The 17,942-nt window shown below is 39.6% G+C and overlaps 2 protein-coding genes and 1 long non-coding RNA gene across 7 annotated transcripts in view; 1 reads left to right on the top strand and 2 right to left on the bottom strand.

Annotated features, from left to right (window-relative positions):
- Positions 1-14,691, top strand: LOC103140161 (exosome complex component RRP43). 2 transcript variants are annotated; one of them, XM_007555172.2, is made up of 11 exons: positions 1-87; positions 338-374; positions 10,760-10,823; positions 10,912-10,985; positions 12,004-12,049; positions 12,141-12,246; positions 12,345-12,390; positions 12,478-12,574; positions 12,948-13,068; positions 13,700-13,806; positions 14,479-14,691. In XM_007555172.2, exons 1-11 carry the CDS (start codon positions 71-73, stop codon positions 14,595-14,597), a joined length of 834 nt encoding a protein of 277 aa, XP_007555234.1. In that variant the 5' UTR covers positions 1-70; the 3' UTR covers positions 14,598-14,691. The 2 variants fall into 2 exon arrangements, with proteins under 2 accessions (XP_007555234.1, XP_007555228.1); XM_007555166.2 differs by lacking the exons at positions 10,760-10,823; positions 10,912-10,985; positions 12,004-12,049; ... (4 more) ...; positions 13,700-13,806; positions 14,479-14,691 and adding exons at positions 485-548; positions 637-710; positions 1,720-1,765; ... (4 more) ...; positions 3,383-3,489; positions 4,162-4,374.
- On the bottom strand, positions 5,053-10,489 carry LOC103140159 (uncharacterized). Its single transcript, XR_476474.2, has 4 exons — positions 10,430-10,489; positions 9,829-9,939; positions 8,748-8,838; positions 5,053-5,312 (listed from the first exon to the last, which is right to left on the bottom strand). It is a non-coding gene; the product is annotated as an uncharacterized LOC103140159 (long non-coding RNA).
- Positions 14,620-17,942, bottom strand: part of supt20 (SPT20 homolog, SAGA complex component) — an 18,962-nt gene continuing 15,639 nt past the window's right edge. For 3 of the 4 annotated variants that reach the window (XM_016673183.1, XM_016673185.1, XM_016673181.1), the window contains one exon: positions 14,620-15,629. In XM_016673183.1, coding sequence (XP_016528669.1) covers positions 15,483-15,629 — 147 coding nt within the window. In that variant the 3' untranslated portion in view covers positions 14,620-15,482. The remainder of the gene's footprint in view (positions 15,630-17,942) is intronic. The other variant, XM_016673186.1, reaches the window with a different exon arrangement.

Below are 17,942 nucleotides of genomic sequence, written 5' to 3' on the forward strand. Positions count from 1 at the left end.
AAAAAAAAAAAAAGTGCAATTCCGCCAACCGGCCACCGTAGTACAAACCCACGTGGTTAACCAAAACAGCATGGCGACTGGGTTCAAGTAAGATTGTCCAAACTTTTTATTTTTATTTACAAATGCAAACCTTTTATTTTAGCTTCTTTTTGCGTATGAAAGGATTTTAAAACAGCGGCACATTAAATGTGTTCGTCGTCTCATTCTTAGATAAATATAGAACACGAGGAGTTTTCTGTCAGTTTTTCATCGCCTCTCCACTTCATTTCATCAATATAGTTTAATACATGTACAGAGCAGTGACGTCTTTGTTATGTTGTTTCCATCTTACTTACAGGATTGCGGAACCTCTGGAGTATCACAGAAGCTTTTTGGTTTGTGAAATGTTCCATGTTCAGCTCATGATTGTGATCGATCTTCTGAGTCAATAAACGTTTCCACAAATTTCATGTGAAAATTCAATCTGAAATTGTTTCCGATCCAGAAAGAAAACTGTCGACCTGATGGACGGGAGCTGTCTGAATTCAGAACCACGACACTGAACGTTGGTGAGGCGGGCTGCTGGTTCTGACCCACTTTTACTCATCTCTAAGTGAATATTTTGGGAGTACATTCTATACTTCCTTTTTGTTTCAGGATCCATATCCACAGCAGATGGTTCGGCATTGGTGAAGATAGGAAACACAACGATTATCTGCGGAATCAAAGCGGTACATACACAGCACTTCCGAATTTTACAATTTTTGTAAATCTTTGATAAAAATAAAGATTTACGAGATTCAACATGACCATGCCTCTGGTGACATCACAACAGACACAGGCCACATGATATTTCAAGTACAGGCATTTATGTTTTCTGCTATTCTGTTTGGCTCAGCTAAAAGTCTGAGCTAAAAATGAGAACACAACATGACTTTCAAAAAAAAAAAAGACAACAATGAAACACTTGATGTTTGTTGTGAAGAGGGTGAGGGCCTGGTTAGAGTCTTGTGCCTAAAATTATTGCTGGTCATACTGACCTAGAACGAGTCCAACCCTTCCATTTTCTTCTCCCCCATGTTTAGTGTAAACCTTATGCCTTCAAACTTATTTTTAATGACAATAAGAATAAATAAACAAAAAACCCCTGAAAATTGTAATTTAATCTATAGTCTGAGTTCAGACTGATTTACTTAATTCACAGACTTTACAAGTAAAACAAATAATTTACTCATTTTATGAGTTGGTAGTTTGAACAAAAACAAGTTAGAACAATTCAAACAGTAAAACAATGTCAGTTAAAATGCTAAAAATAAATATTTTCATTGCTAATCCATGACAGTCTCTTTCACCACTCATTGAAGCCAAACCCTTAATTCGATGCTTACCGTTGAACCCACTTGCAACTCGAATCTTTCTGAATCTATATTAAGATCTGTCAAATTTTTTATCCACCATAGTGTTCACTAATGCCGGCTGAAAGGCCGCTGTCATCAACTAAAACACACACAAAGAATGAGGTTTTTACCTCAGTGTGCTTTTAACAACGTATTTTCAGACTATCTGCAGTGGAAACACATTCTTCACTATGCAGTCGTGTTTTTATTACCATAGAGTACATTTTTGGTGAAGAAATTGACCATAATTTAAATAAAGTTTAAAAATCAAGTCCGACCATCTTTGGTTCTAAATTCTCCATTAGTTTCTCATTAAAACATCTCGCAACTTGTTTTTGTGCAGGAGCTGGCTAACCCTACAGCAGAGGCCCCTGGTAAAGGTTACATTGGCAAGTATCACATACTCTCATGTAGAAAATCCCTTTGTATCACTACTAACAAGGTTTTTAACGACCCTTGCATGCTCCTGTATGTTCACAGTGCCCAACGTGGATTTGCCTCCTCTGTGTTCGTCCCGCTTTCGGCCGGGTCCACCAGGAGAACAGGCCCAGGCTGCCAGCCAGTTTATTGCTGACGTTATTGAAAGGTGTGACTGACATTTTACAACTGTGTGTGTGTTTTTCACTAATCGGTGATGTGTGTGCGCCGCAGCTCTGAGGTGATCAAAGCAGAGGACCTATGCGTCGACAGAGGAAAGGTAGCTTGAGAATTATGAGCACACTTGTGCTAATTGTTTTATGTGATCAATCATTAATAATGATTTTTTTTGTTGTTGTTGTTGCAGCTTTGTTGGGTGCTCTACTGTGACATTATGTGTCTCGACTATGACGGGAACATTCTGGACGCTTGTATTATCGCCCTGCTGGCTGCCCTGAAGAACAGTATGTGATTCTACGTCGACTTCACTGGAGGGAACTAAAATAAAGGAAGAACGCTTGAGACGCACTAATCAGTTGGACAGGGATCGTAATCAGCTGGTTTTCCATTGATCAGAACTAAAAACTTTCTATTTTGGTTCATAAACGCGTCAACCAATCATAATTGACCTATCAGAGAAAAAGTTAGTATCAGCAAGGCACAGCATAATTCATCCATCCCTTTAAAAAATAATTTATTTCATCCATCTGTCACATCATCTATAAAACTAACATTATACATGCCTGTCATACAGAGCTGCTGACGTTTTTTTTCCAAATGATTTTATGCAGTGAATTATCTGAGCCTTTGACTAGACCTGTCCTGCTCTCGTTACAGCACAGCTCCCAGAAGTCACCGTGAACAAAGAGACATGTTCACCAGAGGTGAATCTGGAAAAGCGACAAAGGCTTCATATTCACAAACATCCCGCCAGTGCTTCTTTTTGCGTCTTTGATGAGTAAGCTTGTCTAATAAAAAATACTTTTTTTTTGTCCACAATATACATCGATTGTAATCCCATATGAGAAGAATAACCAATATACATGATGGCCTAAAGAGAAAACACCAGTTTGGTGGTATGCATGTAAAAAAATAAAATTAATAACATAATCAAATTGATACTAATTAAAGTAGGAAATATATTTTGCTGGTCCTAAACTATTCTAACATATTGAATACTATAGTTCTCTTGTTTTGAAAAAACTATTTTGATACTTTAATGAGAATTGAGTTGTACTTCCCAGGTCCTTGTGCAAAATATACCGTTTCCCATTCTGCTCTTGATAAAGTAACACAAGTATGGCAAGCTAACATTGCTATACCCAGCTAATACATACTAATTAGTGGTGCTATACGTTTCCATTCTACCACAGCAGCAGTTTTAAAATAGCTTTACCCTCACGGGGCGACAAAAACTCTGGCCACTCCAGTTCTTTCTTTGATATCTTATTTACAATATTTCAAACTGCAGGAATGCGAGGATAGTAATTTGTGATTTCAAAAATGTTTTTTTTTTTTTCCTAAATATGTGATCTTTGATTCTGTTACATCCCATGTCTATTTTGCACCTCCTGGCTCCCTCTGCTCAGCTCTATCCTGATTGTTGACCCCACAGCTGAGGAGGAGAGTCTGTCAACCGCTCACCTGACTGTGGTCACAGATGAGGGGGGTCGTCTCTGTTCTGTACATAAACCAGGTGAGCTGCAGCCTGCAGGGACTCTTTAAAATACTTAAAACATGCAGGAATGGGAATAGAAATGCTGCTTAGTTCAAAACTGTTATGACTGTTTTTTTGTTGTTTTTTTTTCCAAAAATGAAGTATAATTGTTGCTCACCTAAAATTTTACATCTGAACTCAATATTTGACTGATCCAGAATGGAATAAAAAAAAAAAAAAAGCTTGGAAAAATTTGTGTTTTCAGTATTTAAGCCCCATTCCATTCTCTTAATTTTGGTGTCATCCAATCCTTTTTTACTTCTCCTTTTCTGTCCTTCCTTTCCTTGTTCCTTTCACCTTTACTGTATCCAACCTTCTTTCTTTACCTCTGCTCGTTCTACCGCTCTCCATATTTTGTGTCCTTTTGCCCTCCTCTCTTGCTTCCTTCTTTTCTTCTCATTCGTTCTGTTCTGTCCTATTCTTGCTTTCTTATTTCCTACTTCCTGTTGTAGATTACATGTTTGGAAGCCTTCCTGGTGTAAAAATATTTATCATCAACTTATCGTGATTCTTCTATATTTTAAAGCAAATTCAAAAGAGTAGGAACGCTAGAAAACAGTCTGGAATTTTTACATAAAAAATATGCATCTTAAAGTTTTAAAAAGATGAAAGGACATATAAAAAAGCTAATCAACACCTTTTGTGGCTCAGGTGGAACGTCACTGTCGGGACAGAAGCTGCAGGAATGCATCAACCGAGCAACAGCCCGGCAGAGAGAGATCCACAAACTCATCGACAAGGTTCTAGACAGCGTGAAGACGATGAAATAAAAACAGTCAAGACAACGTTTTATATCTAAAAGCTGTATTTTCCACTGTCAATATATATTCTTTTTTTTAATAACAATAAAACTGATGACAAAGACTGCTTAAAAAATTATTTCTCAGTGTCCAGAAATGCCTCGCGCACGCTCAGCTGATGTCATGTAAAGAATATGCTCATGGCTCCTGGACTTATTAAAAGGTGACACCTTTTTCAAAATATGCTGTACAAAAAGTACACCTTGTCTTGCATGTTGATCTTGAGTCCTGTTTGCCGGAACCGCTAACAGAAGAAACACTTCCAACAGACTGAGAGGTAGACAGCTGCCCCCAGGCAATACTCCCAAGATCAGGTTTGCATTTTCACAAAGTCGTCATGGTTACATGGAGGATTTGGTGTCAATATAAGCTCAGCTTGGATCTGTGCTTAAAGGGCAGTATCTACTGGGGTTTTTTATTTTGGGATAGGGGGTTCGGGGGGGTCAACAAAGCAGAGGCAGGAGGATCAGACGGCCCCGTGCAAAATCCTCCTGAGAATGTGCATTCGGGCTCCTCTCAGTCCTCACAAAACAAAACAAAAAAAAAAGTCTTCCTAACGGGACATTGTAACCATGGAGGCCCGTTGCTTACCAGACCCACCTTCTTCTGGACCATCCCACTTGATAAGTAGTCCCTGTTGTAAAAACCTGATCCTCCACAGTGGATGTTTTGGTTTTCCAAAACTTCTGAGAACCAATACATACAAATTTATCAGATAGAAAAAGCATAAACAAGTCTTTTGTCTGCTGTCTTAAAAGTGAGGCAGACAAACAGCACAGTATAGATCATTCATGTCCTTGTGTGTGTGTGTGTGTGTGTGTGTAGGGCTGGGGGTTTTAGTGTGACTTCTGTCTGCTATGACTTTGGGAGGGGCTGTGGCGTGCTCCTCTTCCTCTTACTTCTTGGCTGACTGCCGGTATGTTGCCGTGGCGCTCCCACCTGAGGAACCGCTGCTCCCATAGCCATTTGCTGCTGCTGCATTTGGTGCTGCAAGAATTGCAACTGTTCAATAAAAAAGTAAACAAACAAATCAGAAAAGTCTCACTGTTTTTAAACTGAATAATCACAAAAAGTGAGAGTTCTTAATCTACATGTTATCATCTCTGGCACTGGTTAACACTTTAACTGCCCCTGACGCGAAGCAGCCTCGCCTCACTTGAAACCGAATCGTCTCTAATATGCTTTGTGCCACGTTAGCGAGGGTTAGTGAAGCTGACTTAAAGGCCGGTTTGCACAACATACAAGAGGAGTGTGCGGAGAAATACAGAAGAGAGGTTAATGGTTTTCAGAAGGGAGGGAGAGGAAGTGTTGGGGAGTGAGGCAGGATGCAGTCAAGCAGCACCAGTTGTGTCTGGAGACACACATTATTGGCTGTGATCCCAGTGAAGACAAACATGCAGCCCAGCAACCGAGAGTGAGGAAAACCCTTCCATTCATGCCTGCAGCCTATCAGCCTGTGATCACAGGAACCTTTCAACAGTTTGGCGCCAGCACAGATACTGAACATTTCACTGCTAAATGCTGTTTTAGACCATGCCTGCCTTCTGGTCTGACACGCTGTTAGTTGCTGCCATTGGAAGTGCCATAAGCTTTGACATATGTGGATTGTTGGGAGAAACCCAAACATACAGCACAGCAGAAAGATCTTAAACATATTAAGTTGAGAACTCTTTGAATAAAAATCCGAACTTTAATGATCTCAGCTAAAACTATTACCAGGAAAAAGCACACCCAAAAAAAATCTGGTGCTTAATGTTTCGTGCGTCTTTTGGACTAAAACACGATATGCAACTTGTTCTGTTAACATTTAGGTGTTGTCAAATTCTAAATGTACTTAGTGCTTTGAAAAGGTATTCTGTTTTAGGTAAACTTTTGCAAATTTTTTTTCCCAACCAAACTTTGATGTAAAGCGCACGATAGTTACAGCAGAATTTCACGGCCTGTTTGGTTTTGATAGTGCTGGCGCTCTGCAGTTCTATAAAATCCATCTGGATGTTTGCAAATGCATTTTTCATGGATTGTAAAATGATTCCAGGTTTTTTTTTTCTTTGCTTAGGTCAGCAAAGAGGGTATGAACTCGCTCCTCACTTGAGGACAGAGCAGGGCTGACTTAGTCATTGTTTGGTAAAGTGGGAAGTATCATTGTTTTCTTCCTCTGACGTTCCAACAAGCAGTGCTTATGTGCACCCCATCGAATAACAAGCTGTTGTGGTGCAGTATGGGACATGTAGTATATTTCACTAATAAAAATCTGAAAAGTCTGGCAGGCACACGCTCCCGTCGATTCGACACTTTGTCAAACCGCCTTTTACTGCAGTTACAGCCCCATGGTTGTGGCAAAATTTTATTGTTTGCTCACTTTGTTTTGTAAAACAGATAAAACTCAGTGAGATTATAAGGGAAGCATCTTTTTAACAGTAAATTTTAAATCTTGCAACAGATTCTCGGTTTGATGAAGGTCTGTACTTTATTTCACTGCAGCTCTGGTTTTATGTACAGACTGTGTTATTTCAGCTTAGTTAATTATTTATTTTTTACCACAAATTTACATACGTAAATTTACAATCAGGTAAAGCCAATCATGAATCGAATTCAGTCTCTTACATTCCAATTTAGTCACAATCGTACAAAAAAAAAAAAGAAATCTATGAAGAATTGGTGCTGATTGCATTGAGTCACTGACTGTGACATTGCCTGGTAGTAAGCTCCACTCTACCCAGGTCAAACTTCTTTCATTTTCAAACAGATTTTCCTGCATTTAGTTTCACTTTCCAACCAACTGTTTCTTTACATAGAAAAACATTGTAATTTTTGTCTTATTTGGCCTGAAAACCTTCTTTCACATATGAACTGTATTCCCTGCATAGCTTGAGGCAAACATCAAACAGACTTCTTTTGGCTTCTTTCAACAATGTTTTTCTTGCAGCTCTTCCAAACACCAGATTTGTGGAGTGGATGGCTCCTGTCAACATACTGTCTCATGTGAACTCTACATCAGAACAGTGCTGTTGGCTGCTTGTATTTTTAACGCTGTCCTTTCCTGGCCTGGCAGTCAGGTGGATCATCACATCTTGGCAGGGTTGTAGTTGTTTCATACGCATTTTATTTTAAGATGATGGATTGAACAGTTCTTGGTTTTCATAAGGCTTTTTGTTTGCTAATGCTTTCCAACTTCTAAGGTCTTTAAAAACCAGCTGGGTTTCAGTAGACCATTTACAACACAAGTAACTCCTCAAACCGTAGGCTGAACTGGATTTTATTAAGAGGCGTCAAAGGAAAGGAGTCTGGAAATAAATGCATGCCAGACTTTTCAAATTTTTATTTGTGCCAAAATTCGAAATCAACATATCCATTTGTGATAACGCACTAGTTTGTGTTGGGCTTTTGTGGTTCTAACGTGACAAAATGTCAAGAAATTCTAAGGAGTATGAATACTTTTTCAATGCACTCTATGCAAAACAAATGAAAAAAAAAAAAAAAAAAAGATTACCTGCTTTAGAATTTGAAACATAAAAAAAAATTCATGTGTTCCCTCATTTCCTCAAAGTTTATAGAACAGCACAACAAACAGCTGCCTGGTGAATAAAGCCACAGTCGATTGGCTGCTTGCTCCCGTCTCTGTGTTCGCTTCCTACAAACCTCTCTGAGTGTATATGAATGTTAATGTTGCTGTATTACTTGAATCTGTGGCTGGTGCTGCTGCTGAAGCCTTGGAGAAGGCAGCGGGGGCCCAGACCCGTCCAGCCCACAGCCCAACTGGGACAGCACTAAGGGGAGGGGGAGGAAGATGAGGGAGAATGGGGAACCCCAAGTAGGAAATGGGTGATGATGAGAGGGAGAAGGTCAGAAAGAGACATGGGGGTGAAGTGTGAGGAGAGAATAGGCACAAAGAGGAAAACATTGGTGAGGATGAGGAGGGGGAAGAGTGCAGTTTCAGTTAAAGTACCACACAGACAGGTGAAACGAGAGGGCAAAAAGGTGGAACATTGGAGGGAATCCAGTGCCACATTAAAAAATTATCATGTGCATGGATTATGGGCAAATAGCATGAATTGGGTGGGGAGTTAAGGCGTGAAGGAACAGAGTGATTTGAGGAGGGCAATATAGAACGGGGGGAAAAGGTGGAGGCAAAAAAATAAAATAAAATAACGGGGGAATGAAAAAAAGAGAGAATGTAGCAGAGAAGAGGGGGAAGTTGAGTCTCTCCTGCCAGTTTTACACGTTCCTCTAAGAGAAGAACAATAACTAACTTCAACAAAATGATCATGGTTATTTACATATTATGAACAGTAAATACAATCATAAACACAATAACAAATCATGTCTGATTCACAGTGGTGAGTGTGACGGTGTCAACTGTGTGGAAGCAGGTTAACGTAGTGATTGAGAGCAGAAGATGTGTGTGCTGCTGTGCTGGGGAGTCGGCGTGGCTCATACCTGCTGTCTGTGGAGACATGAAGCTTCCAACCCCGAGATTGATGACAGCCGTCTGCTGGTTTCCTAAACTCTGATCGGTTCCTTGGTCGCTCTGAAACGACAGACAACAGGTAAAATTACACGCAGCTGACGACAGAGACAAACCTGTACAATCACAAACACGTGTGCTTTACAGAACGAGAGCAAACGTAGAGGAGATGTGCAGGTGGAAATAATACAGTGACTCACAAAAGTATTTACAAAACCTTTTCCTTCAACATATTTCCTGATATTTTATCTGATTGACACAATATAAGGCCTAACTGTGAAGTTAAAGAAAGGGACTTAAAAAAATGCCAATATAACGTCCCCAATCTGAAAATGTGAAACATGGTGGTGGCAGCATCATGCTGTGGGGCATGCCATACTTAAGCATGAACAGGTAAGCAAAGTGGCAGAGGATTGTGAAATGGAAAGAAAATGAGAATGTTTTTTTCTTCTTTTAAATAATAATCTGAAAAGTGTGGTGTGTGTTTGCACTCCAGGCTCCCACAATATCTTGCAGAAGACATTTTTCTTGCAACTACAGCTACAATTTTTGCGTATGTTAAGTCTCATCATGTAAAGCACTTTGATGCGCATTGTTGCTGAAATGTGTGTTACAAACAGTCTAGAGAAAACCATTTTTGCCTATTATTCTTTGAAAAGTAGCCTGAGCTCAGTCAGAATGGATGGAGACCTGAAACAGATTCATGGTTATATTTCTTTGACTGGGTCATTCTGTCACATAAATATGATTTATGCAAACATTTAATTGTTGCTGACTGCATGCTTAGGTTGGCTTCTTTTGCAAAACAGCTTCTAACAAGTTCCTGTCCTGTATTTCCCATGTATTCAGCTTCATCCATCTCCCGTCAATCCAGATCAACAAAAGCATCTCCACATCATCACGATGCCACCACCATGATAAAATTGGTTTGGGAATTGGTTTCAAATGTTGCTATTGTAGTAGAAGTCACAGGTTCTAGCCAATATATTTTGCAGATCTTTGACTGTGTAGTCTTTACTGCTGGCAGTGCGTGTTCAAATATCTGTGTCTCACCATCTCCCCCTGCTGTTGAGGACTGGACGTAGCTGACTGACTCTGCTGTGGGGAGAACTGGGACAGCTGCTGCTGCTGCAGAGAGTTAAGGATGTAAGGACCAGGGGGGATCTGGAGATGAATAACATGGACAAACCAACACGCACACACAAAAAAGTAGGGGAGTAAAACACAAGGAGATGAGGACGAATGGAGGATGGGAGGATAGAACGGGCAGAGGGAGGGAAATCGTGTACATGTGATGGAAAGGGGAGGAAGAAGGAGATGGGAGAGTTAAAAAGGAGCTCAACTTAGACTGTTCCTACAAAGAAATGGTCAGAACTAAACTGGATTCACAAGAGGGATTCTTCTAGTTTACTGCTATTCCCCCTACAAAGACTAAGCACTTCCAGTCAGACAGTAGCAATAATAGTTTCCAATCGAGTATAAAATGTCACTTTAGTAAGAGGTATGGTGCTCTGCTTAGCATATGCAATGAGATGGATGGGAGTAAAAGAAAGTTTAATCTGTGCAACTGGTTCACACATCACGTGGCAACAAAGGTAAGGGTGAGGAAAAATCCATCAACATGCTCCTTACAGTGACTGAGAGAGAGGCGTACCTGTAACAGGTTCAGCGGTCTCAGTCCAGCACTGTTGTTCAGACCAAAAGGACTCCCTGTAACAAACCAGAACCACATAACAGCATAAACAACTAATACACTTTTTACTTTCTTAACACAAACTTAGTAGATCCTTGTGACATCTTTAACTTGATTTTTACATATATATTACATTACATTTAAACATAAGATAAGGCAGGGTTGTTTTACAATGTTATTCATTTTGAGTTTACATTAACAGTAAAAATGTTCTTATTTACAGTAAGTGCTTTACGTTGNGTTTCCACAAATTTCATGTGAAAATTCAATTTGAAATTGTTTCCGATCCAGAAAGAAAACTGTCGACCTGATGGACGGGGGCTGTCTGAATTCAGAACCACGACACTGAACGTTGGTGAGGCGGGCTGCTGGTTCTGACCCACTTTTACTCATCTCTAAGTGAATATTTTGGGAGTACATTCTATACTTCCTTTTTGTTTCAGGATCCATATCCACAGCAGATGGTTCGGCATTGGTGAAGATAGGAAACACAACGATTATCTGCGGAATCAAAGCGGTACATACACAGCACTTCCGAATTTTACAATTTTTGTAAATCTTTGATAAAAATAAAGATTTACGAGATTCAACATGACCATGCCTCTGGTGACATCACAACAGACACAGGCCACATGATATTTCAAGTACAGGCATTTATGTTTTCTGCTATTCTGTTTGGCTCAGCTAAAAGTCTGAGCTAAAAATGAGAACACAACATGACTTTCAAAAAAAAAAAAGACAACAATGAAACACTTGATGTTTGTTGTGAAGAGGGTGAGGGCCTGGTTAGAGTCTTGTGCCTAAAATTATTGCTGGTCATACTGACCTAGAACGAGTCCAACCCTTCCATTTTCTTCTCCCCCATGTTTAGTGTAAACCTTATGCCTTCAAACTTATTTTTAATGACAATAAGAATAAATAAATCAATAAAAAAAAAACTGAAAATTGTCATTTAATCTATAGTCTGAGTTCAGACTGATTTACTTAATTCACAGACTTTACAAGTAAAACAAATAATTTACTCATTTTATGAGTTGGTAGTTTGAACAAAAACAAGTTGGATAGAACAATTCAAACAGTAAAACAATGTCAGTTAAAATGCTAAAAATAAATATTTTCATTGCTAATCCATGACAGTCTCTTTCACCACTCATTGAAGCCAAACCCTTAATTCGATGCTTACCGTTGAACCCACTTGCAACTCGAATCTTTCTGAATCTATATTAAGATCTGTCAAATTTTTTATCCACCATAGTGTTCACTAATGCCGGCTGAAAGGCCGCTGTCATCAACTAAAACACACACAAAGAATGAGGTTTTTACCTCAGTGTGCTTTTAACAACGTATTTTCAGACTATCTGCAGTGGAAACACATTCTTCACTATGCAGTCGTGTTTTTATTACCATAGAGTACATTTTTGGTGAAGAAATTGACCATAATTTAAATAAAGTTTAAAAATCAAGTCCGACCATCTTTGGTTCTAAATTCTCCATTAGTTTCTCATTAAAACATCTCGCAACTTGTTTTTGTGCAGGAGCTGGCTAACCCTACAGCAGAGGCCCCTGGTAAAGGTTACATTGGCAAGTATCACATACTCTCATGTAGAAAATCCCTTTGTATCACTACTAACAAGGTTTTTAACGACCCTTGCATGCTCCTGTATGTTCACAGTGCCCAACGTGGATTTGCCTCCTCTGTGTTCGTCCCGCTTTCGGCCGGGTCCACCAGGAGAACAGGCCCAGGCTGCCAGCCAGTTTATTGCTGACGTTATTGAAAGGTGTGACCGACATTTTACAACCGTGTGTGTGTGTGTGTGTTCACCGCCTAAATGCTTGTGTGTGTTTTTCACTAATCGGTGATGTGTGTGCGCCGCAGCTCTGAGGTGATCAAAGCAGAGGACCTATGCGTCGACAGAGGAAAGGTAGCTTGAGAATTATGAGCACACTTGTGCTAATTGTTTTATGTGATCAATCATTAATAATGATTTTTTTTGTTGTTGTTGTTGCAGCTTTGTTGGGTGCTCTACTGTGACATTATGTGTCTCGACTATGACGGGAACATTCTGGACGCTTGTATTATCGCCCTGCTGGCTGCCCTGAAGAACAGTATGTGATTCTACGTCGACTTCACTGGAGGGAACTAAAATAAAGGAAGAACGCTTGAGACGCACTAATCAGTTGGACAGGGATCGTAATCAGCTGGTTTTCCATTGATCAGAACTAAAAACTTTCTATTTTGGTTCATAAACGCGTCAACCAATCATAATTGACCTATCAGAGAAAAAGTTAGTATCAGCAAGGCACAGCATAATTCATCCATCCCTTTAAAAAATAATTTATTTCATCCATCTGTCACATCATCTATAAAACTAACATTATACATGCCTGTCATACAGAGCTGCTGACGTTTTTTTTCCAAATGATTTTATGCAGTGAATTATCTGAGCCTTTGACTAGACCTGTCCTGCTCTCGTTACAGCACAGCTCCCAGAAGTCACCGTGAACAAAGAGACATGTTCACCAGAGGTGAATCTGGAAAAGCGACAAAGGCTTCATATTCACAAACATCCCGCCAGTGCTTCTTTTTGCGTCTTTGATGAGTAAGCTTGTCTAATAAAAAATACTTTTTTTTTGTCCACAATATACATCGATTGTAATCCCATATGAGAAGAATAACCAATATACATGATGGCCTAAAGAGAAAACACCAGTTTGGTGGTATGCATGTAAAAAAATAAAATTAATAACATAATCAAATTGATACTAATTAAAGTAGGAAATATATTTTGCTGGTCCTAAACTATTCTAACATATTGAATACTATAGTTCTCTTGTTTTGAAAAAACTATTTTGATACTTTAATGAGAATTGAGTTGTACTTCCCAGGTCCTTGTGCAAAATATACCGTTTCCCATTCTGCTCTTGATAAAGTAACACAAGTATGGCAAGCTAACATTGCTATACCCAGCTAATACATACTAATTAGTGGTGCTATACGTTTCCATTCTACCACAGCAGCAGTTTTAAAATAGCTTTACCCTCACGGGGCGACAAAAACTCTGGCCACTCCAGTTCTTTCTTTGATATCTTATTTACAATATTTCAAACTGCAGGAATGCGAGGATAGTAATTTGTGATTTCAAAAATGTTTTTTTTTTTTTCCTAAATATGTGATCTTTGATTCTGTTACATCCCATGTCTATTTTGCACCTCCTGGCTCCCTCTGCTCAGCTCTATCCTGATTGTTGACCCCACAGCTGAGGAGGAGAGTCTGTCAACCGCTCACCTGACTGTGGTCACAGATGAGGGGGGTCGTCTCTGTTCTGTACATAAACCAGGTGAGCTGCAGCCTGCAGGGACTCTTTAAAATACTTAAAACATGCAGGAATGGGAATAGAAATGCTGCTTAGTTCAAAACTGTTATGACTGTTTTTTTGTTGTTTTTTTTTCCAAAAATGAAGTATAATTGTTGCTCACCTAAAATTTTACATCTGAACTCAATATTTGACTGATCCAGAATGGAATAAAAAAAAAAAAAAAGCTTGGAAAAATTTGTGTTTTCAGTATTTAAGCCCCATTCCATTCTCTTAATTTTGGTGTCATCCAATCCTTTTTTACTTCTCCTTTTCTGTCCTTCCTTTCCTTGTTCCTTTCACCTTTACTGTATCCAACCTTCTTTCTTTACCTCTGCTCGTTCTACCGCTCTCCATATTTTGTGTCCTTTTGCCCTCCTCTCTTGCTTCCTTCTTTTCTTCTCATTCGTTCTGTTCTGTCCTATTCTTGCTTTCTTATTTCCTACTTCCTGTTGTAGATTACATGTTTGGAAGCCTTCCTGGTGTAAAAATATTTATCATCAACTTATCGTGATTCTTCTATATTTTAAAGCAAATTCAAAAGAGTAGGAACGCTAGAAAACAGTCTGGAATTTTTACATAAAAAATATGCATCTTAAAGTTTTAAAAAGATGAAAGGACATATAAAAAAGCTAATCAACACCTTTTGTGGCTCAGGTGGAACGTCACTGTCGGGACAGAAGCTGCAGGAATGCATCAACCGAGCAACAGCCCGGCAGAGAGAGATCCACAAACTCATCGACAAGGTTCTAGACAGCGTGAAGACGATGAAATAAAAACAGTCAAGACAACGTTTTATATCTAAAAGCTGTATTTTCCACTGTCAATATATATTCTTTTTTTTAATAACAATAAAACTGATGACAAAGACTGCTTAAAAAATTATTTCTCAGTGTCCAGAAATGCCTCGCGCACGCTCAGCTGATGTCATGTAAAGAATATGCTCATGGCTCCTGGACTTATTAAAAGGTGACACCTTTTTCAAAATATGCTGTACAAAAAGTACACCTTGTCTTGCATGTTGATCTTGAGTCCTGTTTGCCGGAACCGCTAACAGAAGAAACACTTCCAACAGACTGAGAGGTAGACAGCTGCCCCCAGGCAATACTCCCAAGATCAGGTTTGCATTTTCACAAAGTCGTCATGGTTACATGGAGGATTTGGTGTCAATATAAGCTCAGCTTGGATCTGTGCTTAAAGGGCAGTATCTACTGGGGTTTTTTATTTTGGGATAGGGGGTTCGGGGGGGTCAACAAAGCAGAGGCAGGAGGATCAGACGGCCCCGTGCAAAATCCTCCTGAGAATGTGCATTCGGGCTCCTCTCAGTCCTCACAAAACAAAACAAAAAAAAAAGTCTTCCTAACGGGACATTGTAACCATGGAGGCCCGTTGCTTACCAGACCCACCTTCTTCTGGACCATCCCACTTGATAAGTAGTCCCTGTTGTAAAAACCTGATCCTCCACAGTGGATGTTTTGGTTTTCCAAAACTTCTGAGAACCAATACATACAAATTTATCAGATAGAAAAAGCATAAACAAGTCTTTTGTCTGCTGTCTTAAAAGTGAGGCAGACAAACAGCACAGTATAGATCATTCATGTCCTTGTGTGTGTGTGTGTGTGTGTGTGTAGGGCTGGGGGTTTTAGTGTGACTTCTGTCTGCTATGACTTTGGGAGGGGCTGTGGCGTGCTCCTCTTCCTCTTACTTCTTGGCTGACTGCCGGTATGTTGCCGTGGCGCTCCCACCTGAGGAACCGCTGCTCCCATAGCCATTTGCTGCTGCTGCATTTGGTGCTGCAAGAATTGCAACTGTTCAATAAAAAAGTAAACAAACAAATCAGAAAAGTCTCACTGTTTTTAAACTGAATAATCACAAAAAGTGAGAGTTCTTAATCTACATGTTATCATCTCTGGCACTGGTTAACACTTTAACTGCCCCTGACGCGAAGCAGCCTCGCCTCACTTGAAACCGAATCGTCTCTAATATGCTTTGTGCCACGTTAGCGAGGGTTAGTGAAGCTGACTTAAAGGCCGGTTTGCACAACATACAAGAGGAGTGTGCGGAGAAATACAGAAGAGAGGTTAATGGTTTTCAGAAGGGAGGGAGAGGAAGTGTTGGGGAGTGAGGCAGGATGCAGTCAAGCAGCACCAGTTGTGTCTGGAGACACACATTATTGGCTGTGATCCCAGTGAAGACAAACATGCAGCCCAGCAACCGAGAGTGAGGAAAACCCTTCCATTCATGCCTGCAGCCTATCAGCCTGTGATCACAGGAACCTTTCAACAGTTTGGCGCCAGCACAGATACTGAACATTTCACTGCTAAATGCTGTTTTAGACCATGCCTGCCTTCTGGTCTGACACGCTGTTAGTTGCTGCCATTGGAAGTGCCATAAGCTTTGACATATGTGGATTGTTGGGAGAAACCCAAACATACAGCACAGCAGAAAGATCTTAAACATATTAAGTTGAGAACTCTTTGAATAAAAATCCGAACTTTAATGATCTCAGCTAAAACTATTACCAGGAAAAAGCACACCCAAAAAAAATCTGGTGCTTAATGTTTCGTGCGTCTTTTGGACTAAAACACGATATGCAACTTGTTCTGTTAACATTTAGGTGTTGTCAAATTCTAAATGTACTTAGTGCTTTGAAAAGGTATTCTGTTTTAGGTAAACTTTTGCAAATTTTTTTTCCCAACCAAACTTTGATGTAAAGCGCACGATAGTTACAGCAGAATTTCACGGCCTGTTTGGTTTTGATAGTGCTGGCGCTCTGCAGTTCTATAAAATCCATCTGGATGTTTGCAAATGCATTTTTCATGGATTGTAAAATGATTCCAGGTTTTTTTTTTCTTTGCTTAGGTCAGCAAAGAGGGTATGAACTCGCTCCTCACTTGAGGACAGAGCAGGGCTGACTTAGTCATTGTTTGGTAAAGTGGGAAGTATCATTGTTTTCTTCCTCTGACGTTCCAACAAGCAGTGCTTATGTGCACCCCATCGAATAACAAGCTGTTGTGGTGCAGTATGGGACATGTAGTATATTTCACTAATAAAAATCTGAAAAGTCTGGCAGGCACACGCTCCCGTCGATTCGACACTTTGTCAAACCGCCTTTTACTGCAGTTACAGCCCCATGGTTGTGGCAAAATTTTATTGTTTGCTCACTTTGTTTTGTAAAACAGATAAAACTCAGTGAGATTATAAGGGAAGCATCTTTTTAACAGTAAATTTTAAATCTTGCAACAGATTCTCGGTTTGATGAAGGTCTGTACTTTATTTCACTGCAGCTCTGGTTTTATGTACAGACTGTGTTATTTCAGCTTAGTTAATTATTTATTTTTTACCACAAATTTACATACGTAAATTTACAATCAGGTAAAGCCAATCATGAATCGAATTCAGTCTCTTACATTCCAATTTAGTCACAATCGTACAAAAAAAAAAAAGAAATCTATGAAGAATTGGTGCTGATTGCATTGAGTCACTGACTGTGACATTGCCTGGTAGTAAGCTCCACTCTACCCAGGTCAAACTTCTTTCATTTTCAAACAGATTTTCCTGCATTTAGTTTCACTTTCCAACCAACTGTTTCTTTACATAGAAAAACATTGTAATTTTTGTCTTATTTGGCCTGAAAACCTTCTTTCACATATGAACTGTATTCCCTGCATAGCTTGAGGCAAACATCAAACAGACTTCTTTTGGCTTCTTTCAACAATGTTTTTCTTGCAGCTCTTCCAAACACCAGATTTGTGGAGTGGATGGCTCCTGTCAACATACTGTCTCATGTGAACTCTACATCAGAACAGTGCTGTTGGCTGCTTGTATTTTTAACGCTGTCCTTTCCTGGCCTGGCAGTCAGGTGGATCATCACATCTTGGCAGGGTTGTAGTTGTTTCATACGCATTTTATTTTAAGATGATGGATTGAACAGTTCTTGGTTTTCATAAGGCTTTTTGTTTGCTAATGCTTTCCAACTTCTAAGGTCTTTAAAAACCAGCTGGGTTTCAGTAGACCATTTACAACACAAGTAACTCCTCAAACCGTAGGCTGAACTGGATTTTATTAAGAGGCGTCAAAGGAAAGGAGTCTGGAAATAAATGCATGCCAGACTTTTCAAA

This window comes from Poecilia formosa, unplaced genomic scaffold (genome assembly GCF_000485575.1).
Source record: "Poecilia formosa unplaced genomic scaffold, Poecilia_formosa-5.1.2 Scaffold3, whole genome shotgun sequence".
In the NCBI taxonomy this organism is placed as follows: domain Eukaryota; kingdom Metazoa; phylum Chordata; class Actinopteri; order Cyprinodontiformes; family Poeciliidae; genus Poecilia; species Poecilia formosa.